Genomic DNA, 20,426 nt, shown 5'->3' with positions numbered 1-20,426 from the left:
TGGCTGGCAACGATTAGAGCATAAAGATTACAAAAATTATTAAGTCAAGTATTTTACAAAGAAAGGACCAGCAGCCAAGTATTTTACAAAGAAAAGGACCAGCAGCCAAACAGCTGGTGATTTTACATTTATTGCAACTGTAATGGTTACAATAAGAATGGCAGTATGGAAAATGAAAAGAATTACAATCTTAGGGGAAAATGGTTTCCTTTCTTTTTTTGGTAAGGGAAGAAAAAAGGTTTCCTTAATGGTTAGGAGGAGGGTTAGAGCCTTTGCAGAGATGAATTGGGAGTGAAAAAAAATGTATGAACTGTGAACTAATTCATAACTTTCCTACAGTTGGGAGCTTTACATAGGCAGGGGACTTTGAGCTCGTCATGCTCATCCGGATCAAACTTGTAATCGTACCTGTTAAAGGGAAGCGAGAAAAATGTTACCTTTCTAAACCAAATCCATGTCATTCTATAAAATGAGGCAAAATTAAAGCAAACCAAATCCCTGATGCGCATGCATATGAGAGTAGAAATCTTACGTTAGTTCTTTACCAGCAGAAACATTGCTCTTTGCAATGAGAACTATCCGGCTATCCTCATTACCCAAACTCATGATCCTTGCGTAGCAGTTGGGCATGCACTGCAGCACATGTGGTTAAATTTAGCATCATGCAGAACTTTAAAAATTCATTTCTATTACACCCCACATTTTTCATCTTTGATGTTTCTTTCCTTTATTTAGTTACTTTGCCAACAAAGGGAACTCAGCATTGACCAACTTTCAGTTTTTAAAATAACAGGAACTCAGCAAAAATGAATAGGGAAAAATAGAACTCACTGAATGATTGATTAAGCGTGCTATATTCCCCTTATTTGTAGCATCAATTACTACTTCCTCACTGATCTTGAAGAGCTGCAGAAAATAGATTCAAACTTTAAATCACATTCCACTGACAAATTAAAATGTTGTTTTTGCTTCTTTTTTTTTTTTTTTTTTTTGGGAGGGGGGTGGGTGTTGAGGCAAGAAATTGAAACACTAACAAGTTGGTCTAATGTTATGCGATCTTGCACATAAAATATTAACTTCCCTAAATTTATTACTGTATCAGAAATTTGATGTAATCCTCTTCTACGCTACCACCTTTTTTTTTTTCTATCTTCATTTTTGTGCCAAGTTTATATCTCTTCCTACTTGCCATAAAAGGAGAGAGCAATTTGGAAACAATTGCCAAAAATTACTAGATACAGCTAATCACTTATAAAGTTCCCAACATTTTCCCTTATGTAGTTGGCATGTAAGTGTTCATGAATCCCACAACCTGCACAGGGGTTGTTGGCTAACATATGCTCATGAGTTACTTCCAAGACAACGCAACACCTACATATATGGAAACAAAATACACTAGAATTTGACTCACATAGCAATCTTTGCCTTCTCGCCTGTACCGTGCTTCCCTCAGATCTGCAATGCTACCCCTCACCTGCTCACCACGATACTCGACAACCTGGAAACAAACATATTTAGGGTAAAAAATAACACAAGACAAAACATTTTGGTTGCTAAAAATCAACTCAAATAATATAATCCAAGAGCCTTAAAGTTATTCATCAAAAAGATTTTAAAAAATGCATTAAAGAATTTATGCAAGCACATCTAGAACATAATCATATGAATCACATGACAACAAAATTGGTGTAACAGCTTCTGTAAGCAATGCAATCTTTAAGTGACCATCATAGAAAAAAATAAATCTATATGTGAGAGTACATAGGTACATACATATGCATCTATAATATTACAAGTTCATTAAATACAGTATTAAGTACCATTTCTCCTTCTTGAATATTCCTACGTGCAAATAGACCCCATCCATGAATTCCAGATTTACCAAAACAAACCCGATGATTTTCAGTTTTCTGAACAGAAACAGGAAACAAATGTTAATGCAGCACAGGAAATGTTAAAGAGAATGTCAAAGTCTATAAAGTAAAAAACTACAGCATAGGAAGAAATATTATTACCTGTAAGTGGTAAAGCCGGTCCTTGAAGGAAGAAAAAACTTTAGAATCTTCTACTTCCTAATAAAAGGCAATAAATGTAATTAATCTGTCACACCAACCCACCAACAAAATAATAGTCTATTCCAAAAACAAAACTTTTGACATTTAGAAGTCAGTAAAAAGTCTGAACAACAAGGACAAGAATATTACTTTAAATGTGCTCAAGCTATTTACTGAGTCTAAGGAATGATGTGATGGCCCCATTGGCCGGTGGAATATTGGCAGCTGTTCAGCTTTCTGGTAGAAAATAATGAAACAGAAAAAAGAAATAATCATAAATCAAATCAAGAAAAAAAAAAAAACATAAAAAACAGGATAAGTGAACCTCACAATATGTATAAGAAAAAAGTGAAGAGAAATTCCAGGTAGAAAAGAAAAAGAAAAGATGACATAGATGCATAGTATTCTAACATAAATTACCTTATAATTTGATCTTTTAAAAGCACAGCATCTTGCAGCAGAGAGTGGTTCAACCTCATTAGTCTCTGACGTCGAAGGTTCTGGAAGTTCAGTCGTCTTTAATGAAACCACCCTTGAACCCCTGAAGCACCCCTTCTGATTTTGAAGCGAGTTTCCGGGCGCATAAACCCCCGAAGGAGTATGAATAACTACAACAGCATCCGGATTCGGCGTCCTGTATCGAAAAAAAGTTATACAAGATATGAATTAATAGATGGGACGCACAATAAAATTTTAACCATCTCTCACTGGTAGGAGCAACAGAAATACTATCATGCTTAAACGTAGGACAAGTAGGGGAGTTCTAACCTGTGAACTGCACAATAGATCAACTTCCTTGTTACTTGTGTCCCATTCCTCACTAGACAGTTTAACTGAAAGTTCAAGATACTCTATAATTAAATCAGTTACATCATTCACGCATTATTTCTAACATTAAAAGATAGGTGCAGTCATAAACTAGACAAAAAAAAAAAAATCAGCATAGGTGCAATCATACAAGAAAAAGAAAACGTTCATGTGTACTGAGATGACCTATTTGCTTAAAAGACTAATACATAATTGTAGTTTCTGACTGAAGAAGTGTTCACAAGGTAAATGAACTATGAAAACTTACTTCCATACTGTATCCTGCTCTTGATGCACACATCGTATGAAAATGAGTAGCACATTTGCAACACTGAGTGCAGGAACCATGACTCTGCTTACAAATCACACAACGCTGTACTCCAAAAGAAAAGGTGAATTAAATCGCAGACATTACAAATTTGTACCATCATGTACCAAATCAACAAATATCACACAACAAACAAGACAAGGGTACAGGTCCTTTCCCAACTTGAGGAGTAAACTGGGTGGAAGTGTCAGAAATTAACCCCATTGCAATGATCATTCAGAGGATGATTTTACCTTCAAAAAAGTAGTTGGTGGGATTCTAAGGATTCCAACAGCAGGTTCCATTTTCTCATCATTCAAGAAACCAACTTCAGGACGAAACCAAGCACAAGAGACATGAACCCACAAGGTGTCAACATCAGTAGGCTTCAAAGCACCTCCTGAAAAAACCATTTTCAAATCAATTGGAGCAAATAAACAGGGGAAAACAGTCAACTTTACTGAAAATATAAAACAGCATTGTTGTGTGCATTTCATACTCGATGTACATTAATAATTTTTTATAAGAAACAAAAACTCAGTGTACACCATTAAGATTATTCAAACATGTTCATGACTATTCATGATACGAAAGAGGCAAAAGGAATATCCACATAAGATTCCAAATGAGGGTGAAGGTGTTATAGATATTAAGCATTAGTTAACAATGAAATCACCATCCACATGTAAAATAATAGTCAAATGAGAACAAAAGTTAACTTTCACAGCAAGCTCATATATTTAAAATTTTATGAACATTAAAATAATAAAAATCAACTTAAAATAGTATCATTAAAAACTCCATAATGAAAGAATAAAAAAAAAATCAACACAGAATGACTAAGACCTACTCGAGCATTAGAGATAGGCAAAATACCTCTTACAGGACAAAGACAACACTCTCTAACAACATCAGGCGTTTCACATGCCCTACAAACCCATGAAGTCAAATCCTGCACATCTTTTGCCCCATAGCACTCTTGGTGCACAGCTATTTGACACCTGAACAATAGCAACAAAAATTATATAAAGAACTTCTTTTATATGTATAGTTAAGTTTATAAATAAAAATAAAAAAAGGTCCAATCTTGCATTAGAAACAAGACTTAAATCAATTATCTAAAATATAGAAACACAGATTCAAAAAATAACAGAGGCAGACACCTGTTGCATATAATAATTTTGTTATCATCATAGTCTTCAACCCATCTACAAATTGCACATCTTTCAGTTGTCCACTTTGCATTAACTGGATCATACTTCTCTGTTGCAACAAAGAACAAGATACAAGTGAGTAACCTCCCTATACAAAACTATCAACCAAACACCTCATTGTGACATAAGCACAAGACCACCCCCCTCTTCCCCAACACACACACAAGATCAGCCCTACCATGTAAAGAATTTGGCACATATTTCACCTTGCAAAAAATCAAACAGTTGCTGCTTATCTAACTTGAGAGGTTGACAACCATGTGCATTATACTCTGCAATCTGAAACATATTCAAAACAAAGCATATCTTTGGTCATAAAAAATAAAAATTTAAAGAGCATTAATCTTTGACAAATCAAATGCAAATGGGGGCCATTGAGCTCTTATCAGAATTACACTTAAACAGAACTATTGTTGATTACTTTAATGGGAATAAACATAATCTATTTAAGATTAATTTAGACCAACCCCGAGAGTCTAGTCAATCTTCCAAAAACAGAAAAAAGATATAATACAAACCCATTTTTCCAGTGGTATCATTGTAGCCTTCACTTTCACACTATACTTCCATTTTTTTGCTCTACAACCTGTGTGCTTTTCCCATTCACTAGGTGTCTGCTTCTTTGACCCACATGAACCACACTTACAGACAATCCTGCAACGTAAATAATCAGAAGCAGTGTGGCAAATCCTTCCAAGAAATACAATAAAATGACTTTACAGTATAGAAGAAATTGATTGAATTTCTCAATAACTGGAAAGCCTTAAATTTGTGAAGGAAAAATGCAAGACATTAAGCAGGAATTAATGATTTAAATTTGAAAAGGATGGATGAAAATGTACAAAAATACATAGAATAATTAATTTCATTCTAACCCTTCCATTTACATAAGATAAGGGCTTACACATGAAGTTTTGCTATATATGTTCCTTCCATTCCATTACAAACCACAGTTATCTCTTCAGGCTTTGAAGATTTCCGGATACTTGCCATAGAACTGTTTCAAAAATGGTCACATCATTCAGATAAACTTAATGAAAGCATTAAAAAGAAATCTATGAAGACAGAAATTCAATGGCTCCAAATGAAATGAACAAAACAACAAATTTCTAGCATACCTGGCTTTTGGTTGACATTTTACCAAATCTAACGATTCACCATTGGACTTTGCTTTGCAATCAGGGCAATAGTAATCACTGTTCTCCAAGACCTGAACCACAGGCAATTCAGTAACTCCCACTCCTTAACAAAAGTAGGTTAAACAAACATAGGAGGAGAAATGGAAACATATTTTCAAATTAAGCATGAAATCACCTTGAAAACTTTACTGGAAATTTTGTCACACTCGGCATGCACCCAAACATTACAACCATCACAGCATACCTAATTCAGATAATTAAGACCAACAATCACTTAAATCATTCAACTACATAATTAAAAAAACAATTGATGATGATTATAATAGAAAGATTGCAGATAACTCACCCAATTCCCACCATCTGAGTGGTGCCATATCTTCTTGCATATGCCACAATACTGTTTTGATTTTTTTAACTGCATCAAGTGAATGTAAGCATCAATTACAACCCTGTAATTATGTTTAAAAAAACAGTTTCAGAAAAACTCAGACATGAGGTATTTTGAACCTTTGCACAATGTTTACATAAAAGCTGGGTTTCAGAACTTGACCCCTTCATTTTTTTCAAAGCTTTACAGGGAAGAGCCAAACCACAGCAATCACAAGGTCTTGTGTCCTTATGATATGCTTCCTGCACATTAAATTCACTGGATGAACTCTTATTACAAAGAAAACCAGACTTTCCTAATATTTAAAAAGTTAAAAATTATAGCAAGGAAACAAAATTTTGCACAGAAAAACATAATTGCAGAAACCTAACAAGTTGGCTAAAAATCAAAATCTCTGCAACACAAATAGTCCAACCAAAAACAATAAACAAAAACCTGAATAGAACGCATGGAGAATTGTTTGTGTCCTTGATCTAGAAATCATTTTTTCATTCTTTGTGCTCTTTGTTCAGTTTTGAAGGGTGATGCTTGTCAAGTCTCATATTTTTTTTCCAAGGTTATCAAATGGCGTTCTCAAAACAGGTCTTCTTAGATTTGGACTTAAACAAAAAGCAAACAAACAGGACCTGAAACTGACAGGTTCTTTCACTTGTATGGGTTATTCCATGACACTGTACTTTACAAGACAACAAGTGACTGCTATATTCTGTCTGACTTTACCACAAAATATAGAATGTCTGGTGAGAAAAATGATATATAAAAAAAATAAAATAAAATAAAAAAAATAATCTTGCCTGGCTCTGAGAGAAATATTGCTGATCTTGAAATAAAGCAGTAGCCTGCTGGATTTCGGTGGAATTTGCCTCTGAATAAGTAATTCTACCACTCCCACTTGTGTCTAGAAATCCATTTTCTGCTAATACCGCCTCCTCTATTGCTAACTGAAACTCACTTGGCTTGCTCTTGTACAACTGGGTCTGCCCCCGAAATCTGAACAAACAAAAACTCAATAAATATGCTCAAAGATTTTTTTTTCAAAACAAATAAACAAAACCTCACCCAGCACTTAGCTACACACCTGTCCATGAACTGCATAAAGGGAAATATCATTCCCTGCTTCACCCACCCATAATCCTGCCCATCGACGTTCCATTAAATTGCACACTAAACAAATTTATTCGTACCCACAAAAAAATAAAACATGAAAGAGTTTCAATAGTAAGAGATTTACCCTTTGTGTTCCATTCTTTGAGAACCCAAAGAACATCACACATATAGCGCCAGGAATACAACTCCTCAAAACTGCTTCTGGAGCTTGCAATATGGGGTCGATAACCAAGCCCGGCCAAGCCGGGTAACTCCTTCCACACTTAGCCCAAACAATATCACCCAAAGCAAAGTCCTGTGGCTTATATAATTCTTTCTTCTTTGCACAATTGGCTTTCCTCAGTCTCTCCGTGCCCCCAAAGCTAAACCCAGAATTATATTCCTCATTTCCTTTCAATGGCAAGGAATTTTCAACAAACTTCGACCCTATAGAATTGCTCAAAGTATTATACTTTCTATAATCAAAATCGTTGTACCCTATACAATCCGCTTCTTCTTGCTCTTCTTTAACATAATATTTTAACCTCTTCGAATTTTTCAACCTACAAATATCCTCCTCACTCTTTTTTACAAAACCCAATTTCTCAATTCCCTCCATATCTTCATCTACTAAAACTTCATAACCTTCTTCTTCTTCAAAGGCCGTGGTTTCGTCAAATTTAGCTTCTCTACTGTGATATATATCAATAACTGAATCGTTAAACCTCGAAGGACGCATCTGAATGCGTCCTCGTGACGACCTCCGAAACTTCTCGGAGCCTCGATTTAATGCTTGTTGATGAGTCAATCGCTCCAAATTCGACTCGACCTCGCTGGTGGCCCAAGACGACTCGTCGTAGCACCAGGAACCAGAACCACTACTGGAATCTTCGACGTCGCCATTGGCAAATGAGTAAAACCCATTCGCTCTCCGCTTCTTCGGATTCGCGGAAAACGCAAAGGCTTTGGCTTCGGGCTCGTCGAGCTTGCAACGTTTCAAATTCGGCATTTCGAGTTTCAAAGGCCGTTTGATTATCATATTCTAAACCATTCAACTCGACGAATTCGCCTTCAAAATCAAAAAACCAAACCCTAATTTCACATTGAACCCCCAACTCGGACCTCGAAATGAGCTGAATAATCGAATTCCGAAAACTTCAAAAACCGGTGACCGTTCTCGAGACACTATATGCTCCTGAAATCAATGCAAAACCCCAAATTTGGGTTCGAAACCCTAATTGAAGCGACGAAAACAGAAAGCCAATGAAATTTGAAACGGTTTCCCAATTTTCCCTTCCGCGAAACACAGACAACAAAAATAAGATTCAGACCGAACTCGGACTTTCGATCTTACACACTCGGTGCTATAATGGAACCGGAACCAACTTTCTCAGGAACACCAAAAATTTTCCCAAGAAAATTTGCAGAGAGAAAACCTGAGCTGTGTTTTGTCACACAGAGAGGTTCTGTTTGCCTAAATCCAAAATTCACAGTTTTGCACACAACGACGATATGAGTCATATACTCATATGACCTGATTATAACATTTAAAAAAAAAAAACAATTTTGATATAAAATATTATTATTTTTGCCTTTAATAAATATTAAAAATAATAAATAATTAAATACCGTATTGGGCCTCGTGTTCTTTTGGGCATTTGGCTCCAAAATTTGGGGATGGAGGGAGATGATAGAAATTTTGGCTTCGTGAAAGCGCGAATTGAAATATTGGGAGGTAGCACGGAACTCCGTGCTACCTTGGTGCATGGCCGAGACTTGGGCTATACGCATGGCTGGCTTTTAAAGTACAGTTAATTGGATCTTGTTGGTACTTGGTATCCCACTACTGAACTCGTGGGGCTGTGGGTGTTGTCCACGTAGTAATACAAGATATAGGTAGTAGCATAAGAGTCGTTACTTGGTTGTACGAGGAATTATCATGTTCACCCCAAACAACAAATAATTACATGTTGATGACATCAAGAATGAGACTTTTATCCAAGTTCTTTAATTTTATAATTTATTAACTAAAATCTTATAATTTTTAAAATTTTAACTAAAATTTAATAATATTATAATCATTCTATGTTACATAATATTAATTCATTAATTTTTATTTTTTTCACACATTTCAAGCGTTGAGCATTCGGTGGCCATTTTCAAGTGTTTGGCTGTGCATTTTCGGTGCTCAAAATCTCAAAGTTAAAACATAATATGCAGTCTTCATAAATCTCATTTTATACTCTATATCATAGAAAAGTATAAGGTAAACCCGTACCCTATATACTAAAAAAACAAAAAAATAATGACATATTTTATTGACAAGGATATGATCAAATAGCTTTATTTAGAAAAAAAATTCATATGATTTTTTTTCCAATTAAGAAATGTTAGAAAGATTAAACTCTGAATTTTTCTAACCAGAAACGTGAATTTTTATTTTATGTTTTAGTTATTAACCGATACATATGACATATACCAAATTTAAAAAAAAAAAAAAAAAAATTTGTGAGTGAGCCTATAAATATGAATAAAAACTATATATCACTTGTAGTCCATGTATGGGTAAGGTTCTACTTGTTAGATGTATGCCTTAAAAGCCAATTTATAATTGAAATTTTAGGAATTAATTAAATAAATATACAAAAGGGCAAAGTCTATTTTATGTATCATATATCATTGTATGTGATATATCAAACTAATACATAAAATGTTCATGGATATTAAGATAAATATAAGGTATTCTTGTGATTAGAATATGTGAGACATTTACTCCTTAGTTCTTATTTCCTAAAGATGTTTCTGACTAACATATCACATATCGGACACATGTGATTATATATCAGCATTTGTTATATCAGCACTTTTTGTATGGATAATGAGTCTTAAATCATTCGTGTAGGTTGACCTTTGATAAACAAGTGGGTGTTTAATCGGGAATTAAGTTCATGGAACGCGACTGTTAAAAGAATTTCTTGTATTGGAGTTTTACGACATGTCAAACAAAAATCCTTAATTATAACTTCATAAAGAATCTTTTGACCTGAGACATTATGGGTTGCCTTGTGCATGCGTGGCTAGACTTTGACTATACAATGTATCTATACCCGACTAAGGGACTTGGAGTGCGTATGGAGTGCATGTTCTTGAATTGCAATGATTTATAAATTATAAGATCAAAATCATAACAATTAAAACTAGATGAACCAAAGTAAAACTTGTTTCAAACTATGTAGACCAAAAATAAAATTTGGTCATCAATAAAAGACAACCGATGATAGGAAAATAACCTAACTACAAGCGCTACATTGAAATTGGCACTCGAATATATATATATTTATTTATTTAAAACATATCGGGGCCTAATAAGTAGCAACTTTAAATAAATCTTCAAACAAAAAACTCCCACAACTACAACTAGGGAAGGGAAAAAGGCCAAAGCTTTGTGGAGATGTTGTTTGTTAGCTCTTGTGATTTGATAGGAAGGAATTTTTTAAATTTTCAAAGGAAAATGTGGGGAAGAAGTATATTTTTGTGAGATGAAGTGTAGGCTTTATAGTGGGCATAAATTTCTAATTAGTTTACAGATGTAAATGTTCTTCTTATTTACATATAGATAAGAGTTCTAAATCTAACTGATTAGAAAGTTAATACAAAACTAATTAGTTAGTAAGTTAATACAAAGCTTACCACTCTTTTGGAGCCACCGGCCATATGATTAATCTTATTATCTGAACTGTCTTTTTTCTAAACCTCACTGCAAAGATCATCATTGCAAAAAATTAACCAAATCAAAAACTATTTAGTCATTTAACTATGCAAGAATGCTCTAAAATTAGCAGGTTAACTGTATATGTAGGTAAATTACTAATTAGGAAGCCATGCAAGTTGTTCAGCAATTTCCATAGGCTTAATAAGCACCCTTCTCAAGCTATTCATATCCCACAAATTTAGAAAATCAAACTTTCTTTTTTTTGACCAATTTAGAAAATCAAACTTTCAACCAAACTATTTATTTGGTTTTTTTTTTTTTTATTAAGTTAAGGGTAAATTACAATTTAATACTTCAACTTTACCTCGGATTTCAAGTTAGTACCTCAAGTTTAAAAAGTTGCATTTCAATACCTCAACTTTCATTTTGTTACAATTACATACCTCCGTTAGCTTTTCCATCTGTCAGACTGTTAAGCGCTTACGTGGCACGGTGACGTGGCTTTAAAAAATGCCACATAGACCAAAAAAAATAATAATAATAATAAACTTTTTAAAAATAAAATAAATAATTATAAAAAACAAAAAAATTAAAAAGCCCTAATAATTAAATTATAAAAAACCAAAAAACATTTATTTTATTCATTTCATTTCTCTCGTCTCTCAGCCGTTAACTTTTCCGTCTGTCAGACCGTTAAGCGCTTACGTGGCACGGTGACGTGGCTTTAAAAAATGCCACATAGACAAAAAAAAAATAATAATAATAAACTTTTTAAAAATAAAATAAATAATTATAAAAAACAAAAAAATTTAAAAACCCTAATAATTAAATTATAAAAAACCAAAAAATATTTATTTTATTTATTTCATTTCTCTCGTCTCTCAGCTGCCGCCGCCCCCCTCCCCCCATCTTCTTATTCTTCTTCTTCTTCTTCTTATTCTTTCCTAACAAATCAACCCAAAACCATAAAAAAAATCAACAAAAATCATCAAAATAAATCAACACAAATCAACCCAAAATTCATTTCTAGTACACCCAAACCCACAACTCCTCCTTCTTCCCCACCAAGCAACCCCTTCTCCTGCCCCAACCAACAGCCACTCCTCAAAACCCGAGCAACCCTCCTCCCTCCCAGCCACACACCCCGCCACCAAACCACAACCCAAAACCACCACCTGAGACCCACACAAATCAACCCTCCTCCCTTCATTGTGCTTCTGCAACTCAAAACCAGAGACCCACAACGCACCACCCGAGACCCACTCGAGCAACCCTCCTCCCTCCCAGCCACACACCCTGCCGCCGAACCACCACCCAAGCAACCCTCCCTCCCAGCCACACAAATCAACGCACCACCCGAGACCCACTCGAGCAACCCTCCTCCTTCCCAGCCACACACTCTGCCGCCAAACCACCACCCAAGCAACCCTCCCTCCCAGCCACACAAATCAACCCACCACCCACCACCCGAAACCCCAAAACCCGAGCAACCGAGACCCACCAGTCACCGGAGAAAGAGAGAGGAAGAAGATGAGGGTGGTCTCGCTGGAGATGGGCGCCGGAGAAAGAGATCGGGAAGAGAGAGAAGAGACAATCGCGGAGGGGGGGAACCCGAGACCCACCAATCACTGGAGAAAGAGAGAGGAAAAAGATGGGGGCTGGTCTCGCCGGAGAAAGAGTGACAGAAGAGGGGGGGCGGCTGAGAGAGGAGAGAAATGAAATAAATAAAATAAATGTTTTTTAGTTTTTTATAATTTAATTATTAGGGTTTTTATAATTATTTATTTTATTTTTAAAAAGTTTATTATTATTATTATTTTTTTTTTTGTCTATGTGGCATTTTTTAAAGCCACGTCACCGTGCCACGTAAGCGCTATAACGGTCTGACAGACGAAAAAGCTAACGGAGGTATGTAATTGCAACAAAATGAAAGTTGAGGTACTGAAATGCAACTTTTTAAACTTGAGGTACTAACTTAAAATTCGAGGTAAAGTTGAAGTATTAAATTGTAATTTACCCTTAAGTTAATTATATGGTAGAAACTGAATTTAGAATACTATATTATTGGACCTTCTCATCTCAGGCTTTCATCGTAGATTTTTTATGCGAACCATCTTTGATCTTGTAATCATTAAGACCGTTTAAGTAGTTAAAGGCACGTAGGCAGAGATTGCAAGTGAAATTCGGCAAAGTAGCTTCTTCATCATGTTCATCCAAGTTGTTTTCTTCTTGCTCATCCTTCTGGTTACCATCTTGCTCGTCTCCATTCTCTTGCTACTATACTGCAGTTGCCTTGTGCAGACAATTTGATCAATTCCATCATTTCAATTGCATTGAATTCAAAAGCAAGCAAGCTTAGCTATAAATGCAGGCTTGCATACGTGGAACACACTCACATCAAAGATCCTATCCCAGCACGCTGATAATATTACATAATTTATTAGGTTCATTGATTTTAACTACTAAATTTATTTATATAATGTTCTTGAACATAATTATCATATATTAAGTGCTTATATATATAATTTATCTACATCAAATGCGTAAGTAATTTACCTACGTTAGATGTCTATCCATAATCGTTAGATGTCTATCCATAATTTATCTTTAAGAAATGCTTGTATATTATTATCAATATCAAATGCTTTCCTTTGTTTTGTGTTCATTTTCTTTCCTTTGGTTTTTTTTTTTTAATATGATTTAAATGGCAAAATTGAAAACTGTGGAAAAAATGTGTGGGGGTATGAGAAGAAGATCGTGGGGTGTCTTTAAAAGCCCAAAGTAAAGATAAAAAAGAAAAAGAAAGAGGATTGCTACTGGGCTCCATAATAAAGTTAATTATTAGATGGGCCGAATTGTGGGCCTTCTTATATAATTTTCGTTTGGCCTTCAGAATCGACCTAGGTGAAAATTTTATACGATGTCGTTTTAGCACGGGACCGCCTTATATAACAATAACAGTAGTTGACAGTATCATTGTCTATAAACTCATCTGGAATCTCCGCCTCTCTCTCCGAAACTTACCAGCATCAACCACCGCAACATTATTCAGGTATAACATTTCCCTCCTAAATTATCTGTTTAGATGCCGAGAAAATTATAGAATTAACGCAAAAGTTTTCCCTTGAATTCTATATTAGGCATTAAATTAATTGTCAGAAGTGAGATGGATATGATGGTGAAATAGTAAAAGGTTTGAGCTGGAATTTGTGCTTGGCAGAAGGAATGTAAAAAACTGAAGAGGGCCCTAGTCCTTGTTAAAGCTTTCGCATTGCGACTGTCGCAACCTCTTCTAAATCAATTACACTGGTGCTTGATCTATAGGCCTCAGTGATGGGTTGCAAGAAAAGGCGTGGGTTGCATTCTAATATTGAATGCCAATCTAGACTGCTCCCAACATAAATGGTGTTGCTTATACACTACTAGCTGCCAATCACAATTCCAGCATTGATTAAAAATCTTTGTGCTGATCCATCTCCATAATATGATTGCCATTATTTCTATTGTATTCTAGGCTTTCTAGCTTGCCATTGTGATTCTTGTTGCTGTAAAAACAGTTTGAGCTTATATAAGTCATGGGGTATGCTTTAGAACCCACTTTTGTTTTTCCTAACTGTCTTGTATGAGTCATGAGATGGACCCATAATATTGTGTCACCCATTTGTATTTGATTTAGTAGTATGAGCTTTCACTTGTTGGGTGTACTTGTATCTTTAAGTTATGTTTCGTTGTGTTGATTGTAGATAACCCTAATGGGTTGGAAAGTTGACAAAACATACTACAGAGGACAAGGATGTTATAGGAGGGGAATGTTTGGAATCTTGAAGCATACTATCAGCAACGCTCGGTCAGGGATTAGTTAGTTAGTTAGGTCATTAATGTAAAAGTTTCATTTATAAATACATTTCATTGTGTAACCAATTCTTCATTGAGTGAAATGAAATAGTCAGATATTATTTCTGGTCAAATGGTCTTGTTCTTTCCCCTTAGAGAAAGCAAAGTTCCTATTATTTGGATTATCCTGCAAGTAATAGAAATCTTGTTCTAAGGGATAGGAACAGAGACAGTTTTGACAAGAAAAACAAGAACTCACTATTGCAGTCTATTCAATGAAGAACTGGTTATACAATTACATCTATTTGTATATGAACCTTCTAACTGAATGAGATAGCTGATTATCTAATCCCCAACTGAATGTTGTTGATATATAGTATGCACTCCTAGTTTCCTAACAAAGTATGTTTTGGGTGGTCTATATTGTGTAATTGAAACATAAATTTTGAATGTATTTTGTGTCTTCTATCCCAAATGAATTTTGCATGGTTTTTATGTGATGGGTGGCTTTTGTCACTCGGTAGTGGCTTTTCGTGAAACTAGTGTTTTAAATATTTTGTTTATGAATGCAAGTGTTTCCTTTCAATGAGAGGTTAATGATGTTTGGCATTACTTTTGCCTTGAGGTGATCTTGTTTTGTTCTTGGTCATTTGGTGTATCTATTTGTTGATGTGCTTAGCCATTCTTTTATTCATGTGTGCATGTATGGTCTCTACTGGTAGCATGAACCTGTGCAAGGTGTCCCCCCTGCAAAGTTAATCAATCCCTTCTTCTAGTTTGGGGGGAGAGAGAGCGAGAGAGAGAGAGAGAGAGAGAGAGAGAGAGAGAGAGAGAGAGAGAGAGAGAGTGTGTGTGTGTGTGCGCGCATGCATTCCTACTGGTAGCAAGACTCTATTTGTGACCTCCTGCACGGTTAATTACCCCTTTTGTTGGTTTGAACTGAAGTCATCTTTGTTCAAATTTGATTCTGCATCAGTTGTGCTTGTGCACAAAGTGGATAAAGGTATAGGGATCTTCATTTGGTTCAACAGGCTTTAAGACCCCCCCTGGTCTGTATAGGTTGACATGATTACATGTTCATCTGATGATATCTTTCTGAATTAACTTTGTCGGAAGGCTTTTTGTATTTTTCTGTGTAGGAGGTTTAGCTGGCATCAGTCCGTTCATCTTTTGGATTACATTGTATGACTGGTATTTTAGTTTTGTACAAGGACAGCGCACATGATTGTGTAAAATAGAAATGACTCACTTTATTTGGGCTACAGGCAGAATTCTGTGTTAAACATTGCACAGAGTGAGTGATATGTTGTACTGCTTAACTTTTTAGATAAAAGAGAAATTTTGCAATTTTTTTTTCTGAACTGTAGAAGATAATGACAATGCATTTGCTTATTTTCCTAAAAAATGCCAATGTATTAAATCTCTCTCTCTCTCTCAATATTTCTTGTTCATGAGAACAAGGAAATGCATAGGAAAAGAAGAGGCACAAATGAGGGTGAATTTAGGTATTGCTTGAATGGGGCAACTAGGAAAAGTGATGCGGAAAATGGCTGAGAGACGCTCACAAAAAGAAGAGAAATTTTATTCAATAATCATTTTAAATACCCCTTAAATTTTTTTGATCTCCTAGTATTAAATTTTACTTTTATGACCTTTTTGCCTGTGAAATATCCATAATACTCTCTATATAAAACTTTTTTTTTCTTTCTCTTCCCCAGCCAACCACTGCATCTCCCTCCCTCCCTAGCCAACCATTGCCCCCCTCATCGCCCTAGCAGCTGGCGCCCTCATCCCCCGCCGCTACAGTAAACTCAATAGATGCAGTAGCAAACCCAATAAAATTCAATGAAAAAAATCCACGTCGTCCAGCAAAACCCAGAAAAAAAAAAAAAAAAAAAAAAAACCCATCGCCTCTTCCTTCGTCGCCTAACAAAACGCACAAAAAAAACTCAGAAAATTGTTGATTCTTTGAGAGATCAGATTCATCAAAACCCAGCAATGGAGAAGAAGATGCAAAATTTTTTGATCTGAGTTTTTGGTCGACACATGGTGGTGCTATAGCACTTAGTGGATGGTGCGGTAGACATGACCCTTTTGTGGAATTTTTGGTCGACACATGAATTCAATAATTTTTTCTCCTCTTCTAGTTATAGCACATTATACTAGATTTGAGTTTTCGAATTTTTTTTTCTTCAGATTTGGGTTAGGAGAGAGGGGAAAGAGATAGAGAAAGAAGATGATGGGTCGATGGTCGCTGCCCACCACCATCCTCCACTGACCTCTCATTTCTGTCTCTCTTTCTCTCCCCTTCCTTCCCAATTCATTTAGAGAAAAACTCAGATTTGGGTTTTCAAATTTTGTTTTGTTTTTTTGTTTTTTGTTTTTTGTTTTTTTCAGATTTGGGTTGGGAGAGAAGGAGAGAGAGATAGAGAGAGGAGATGATGAGTTGTTGGCCGGTGAGGGAGGTCGCTCTCCATGGCTGCTGCAGAAAGAAAGTGGAGGAGGGTTTGGCTGCTACAACAACTTGTCGAATTTTTGGTCGACACATGTGGACTGTAGCGACATTTTCCTATATAAATGGGCATTTTGGTCTGAAAAGTACAAAAGGGTCATTATTGTTAATTTTGAGGCTAGGGGGTCAAAAAGTTTAAGGGGTATTTAAAAAAGTTATTGAATAAAATTTCTTCAAAAAGAATCGAGTGTTTTTGGTTCCAGTCAGGATCATGAAATGCCCACTCCCACATTCTAGCATTCAGGACTCCCAGGTTGGTCTACACTACACTAAAGCCTTTTGGGACACTTTATTGGCTTTCCTACAAAATTACAATAATACGATTGGCTCGTTTTGACCAATCTTCCATATGCCTTCTGTAAACTTGAGATAACATATAGTCATATACTATGAATTTGGATCCTCTCCTTGTAATTTTTAACTTCTACTTTAGATTGGCTATTGTAAATCCAAGGATCGACCAATCTTATTGAAATTTTTTTAATAATCGAAATCCTCTCATTACTCAACTGCAAATCATTACATCATAGGCCAACCTCATCAACAAACACACTATCATTTGCCAAACAAAATTCACTTTTATGCAAGAATGAAATAGTCTCTTTGTAAAACCCGACTAGGTTTGAACTTTGAAGCATCAACAATTTGCTCGCCCTTATCATCTCGGATAACAATACCCACACCTTTAACATTCTTCTCATGCTTAACTTAGATTAATTAGAAATCAAGGGCCATAAAGAAAAATTCATATATCAAAGAAAGTCAAAACAAGGAAACGTTCTAATCAGTCTATTGAATATGGTTTTTTCTTTTGTGTCAAATAGGCAAAACACTACACCATAAATAAAAAAAAATAAAAAAAAGTTGACAAATGGCTTAAAAGAACGTATAAATAATCTAAAAAGTGTGTCCCTTTTCAATTTTCTTAAAAAAAAGAGCACACACAATCTAATACCACCCCCCCACTCACTTTGTTTCAGTGGCTAAGAGTGACCTAGAAACCTATTCAGTAGTGGCCTCTATTTGACCTAATGCTAAAAACACTTCTTTATAATTGAGTGGGATTTAATGAAGACATTTAGTAACAAAACAACTGATGCTAACACATGCCCATGCATCAGCATTTCCACTGGATTGCAATAATACCAAAATTAAAGCATGCAAGTATTCCTTTATTTATTTTTCATAATTCTCTCAACTAAATTAAGCAACATATAGATGTGATCATGTTAGATATATTATCATCTATCTGCATGTGAAGGCAATAGAGAGAATCAGTGCTGTGACTTGTGGGAGAGGAACAACTATAAAAACCTGAACTCAGCTTGGTATTATATTCGATCATTTGTTATTAATTAATAAGTTGGCATTTGAAAATAATATCTCAAGCAGTACAAATCTTTCTGCTTATGCTAATTAAGGTACAATAAATAATATTTATACCACTACCGATTCATATAATAGAGATTGATAATCTTCACAGCATTTCACATTTTCTTTATAATGATGTTTTACTTGAACGATTAAATTTACATATATATATATATAGATGAACAATTGCCTTTACAATTAATAAAAGAAATGCAAATCTTTCCTAAAACGGGGTGAAGGTCTTACCTGCAACCATAAAAGGGTAAAAACATCGGGTCGGATCAACCTGCGACCCGAATTAAATCGGAATGGTCCTTTTCGGTGGCTAATTAATAAATTTTTTTTTTTGTGAGACAGGAAAATACAGCTAAACTGCCTACCTCAGTTTTTTTTAAAGACAATTCATCCAACACTTTGTCTAATTTTAAAGAGATTTAAATTGTTCGAGCAAATTAATGTAGAAAATTATGTTTTGTGGAGACAATAAACCCCACTTGCCCCACATAAATTGTCAATGCCCCTTCGGGTCCAAACTTTTAATACACCTCTTTTAATTTTTTCTTTTAGGAAAAGCAAAGGTACGTTGCATATAAAGTTAAACCACCAACTCTAGCACTCTTTGTTTTAATTTTGTTAAAAGGAGTCTGAAGTTCGAATCTTCTGCTCTAATTTAAAAAAAAAAAAAAAAGATTTATGGATATCAACTATCAAGGAAAGTAAGCTAGCTTGTTAATAAGTTTAAAAATTTCTTGACAATAACAAATATTGCTGGAAAATTATGAACCATGTAAACAATGAAGAAAAATTCAATTTGAAGAAAGGAGCTGGAGAAGCGTGTCAACAAATGCAACAAGCAACAACAGTTGTTTTTCATCTTTGTGGGTCACCAAACTTTGTCTCCTTTATCTTAAAAAACCACTAATTAATCACTTGTTTTTTCTTGTTTTAAATGCAAATAACACTTTTTTTGTTCTTAAAAGCAATTTTTATTATTGTAATGGCTTAAGAGTATCTTTGTCGGTACACATATTAGATGCTTTAAAACATTACCTGAAGGGCTTTACAATATTCTGGAATTGCTAGTTTTGTGCAGACATGCACTTAATTACTTAACAATCCAACTAATATTGTCATATTATAGGAAAGACCAAGTGGTTATTGAATATAATGAATTAATTAAAGGAGGCAAACAATTGGAGGGTCTGTGTCAAGTTATCAACCAAAAACATCATTCTCAGGGATCGATTATGTAAACTGGTGGAGTGGTGGGTTATCCATCCACATGCTACACAACTATACGTACAAATAATTCTTTGCAGTGGACTCTCGTAAATATATTGAATTTGCCATTTGGGTTTGTTTTTATATGAACTAGTTATGGGAAAGAAAACATGTGGAAGAGTAATAGATGTAGTAGATTCATTTGGCTCGTTCAAAACATCCACGGCACAGATTCTTTGAAACCCAATTTGAGATCTAGGAATATTAATGAAAATCTAGAATCTAGAATTGTCTAGAACCATGGACTTGGAAATCGTAGCCATGATGCAAAATGGTGGATTGTGAATCTATATAAGTGTAGATGATATCATGTTACAAAAAATATTCTCTTACCAAATTGTCTCATATACTATTTAAAAAATTAAACTTAACCTTTTAGTTTTTTGATTCCTCTTTAAGGATTAGACTGTAAAAAATTAGTCACATTTATAATTATTCGGCCATTTAAATTATGCAGACAATTATAGTCTGTTGAATAAAATTAAAATAATGTTTGATGGTAATCAAATAGTAAAATAGTTTCCGATTTTGCTGAATTTTTTTAGATATGTTATTTGACGAATGTTCTAAAATGTAGATGATTCAAATCATTAAATCGTAGCCCAAGATATGATGTCCTCATTTTTAAAAAAAGAGGACATCCTTACTTATTACAAGTATAATCTTCATCAAGTCACAAGAAATTGGTGAAATGGGATAAAAAAAAAAAAATCTAAATTCA

At 34.8% G+C, this 20,426-nt stretch overlaps 1 protein-coding gene and 1 long non-coding RNA gene across 2 annotated transcripts; one reads left to right on the top strand and one right to left on the bottom strand.

Moving 5' to 3' along the window:
• Nucleotides 1–13: 13 nt before the first annotated feature.
• Nucleotides 14–8,486, bottom strand: SDG14 (SET domain protein 14). The gene is made up of 23 exons (XM_086237363.1): nt 7,141–8,486; nt 6,988–7,043; nt 6,704–6,899; nt 6,029–6,151; nt 5,868–5,936; nt 5,697–5,765; nt 5,501–5,592; nt 5,287–5,379; nt 4,901–5,036; nt 4,589–4,661; nt 4,332–4,431; nt 4,045–4,169; nt 3,423–3,568; nt 3,130–3,234; nt 2,823–2,887; nt 2,475–2,688; nt 2,205–2,291; nt 2,016–2,072; nt 1,821–1,910; nt 1,412–1,498; nt 832–906; nt 533–633; nt 14–408 (listed from the first exon to the last, which is right to left on the bottom strand). Exons 1-23 carry the CDS (start codon nt 8,032–8,034, stop codon nt 318–320), a joined length of 3,144 nt encoding a protein of 1,047 aa, XP_086093489.1. The 5' UTR covers nt 8,035–8,486; the 3' UTR covers nt 14–317.
• Nucleotides 8,487–13,694: 5,208 nt separating this feature from the next.
• On the top strand, nt 13,695–15,801 carry LOC147290450 (uncharacterized). The gene is made up of 2 exons (XR_015121356.1): nt 13,695–13,759; nt 14,451–15,801. It is a non-coding gene; the product is annotated as an uncharacterized LOC147290450 (long non-coding RNA).
• Nucleotides 15,802–20,426: the final 4,625 nt, after the last annotated feature.

Source organism: Dryas octopetala, chromosome 3 (genome assembly GCF_963921425.1).
Source record: "Dryas octopetala chromosome 3, drDryOcto1.1, whole genome shotgun sequence".
Lineage (NCBI taxonomy): Eukaryota > Viridiplantae > Streptophyta > Magnoliopsida > Rosales > Rosaceae > Dryas > Dryas octopetala.
Note: the sequence above shows the minus strand (reverse complement) of the source record. Positions and strands in the feature narration are given on the sequence as shown.

Coding starts and splice junctions, on each gene's coding strand:
- SDG14 (XM_086237363.1), bottom strand. CDS start 8,034: ATGATAATCAAACGGCCTTTGAAACTCGAAATGCCGAATTTGAAACGT. Junction 7,044..7,140: donor CAAAGAATGGAACACAAAGG/GTAAATCTCTTA, acceptor GTCGATGGGCAG/GATTATGGGTGGGTGAAGCA. Junction 2,073..2,204: donor ATAGCTTGAGCACATTTAAA/GTAATATTCTTG, acceptor GCCTTTTATTAG/GAAGTAGAAGATTCTAAAGT.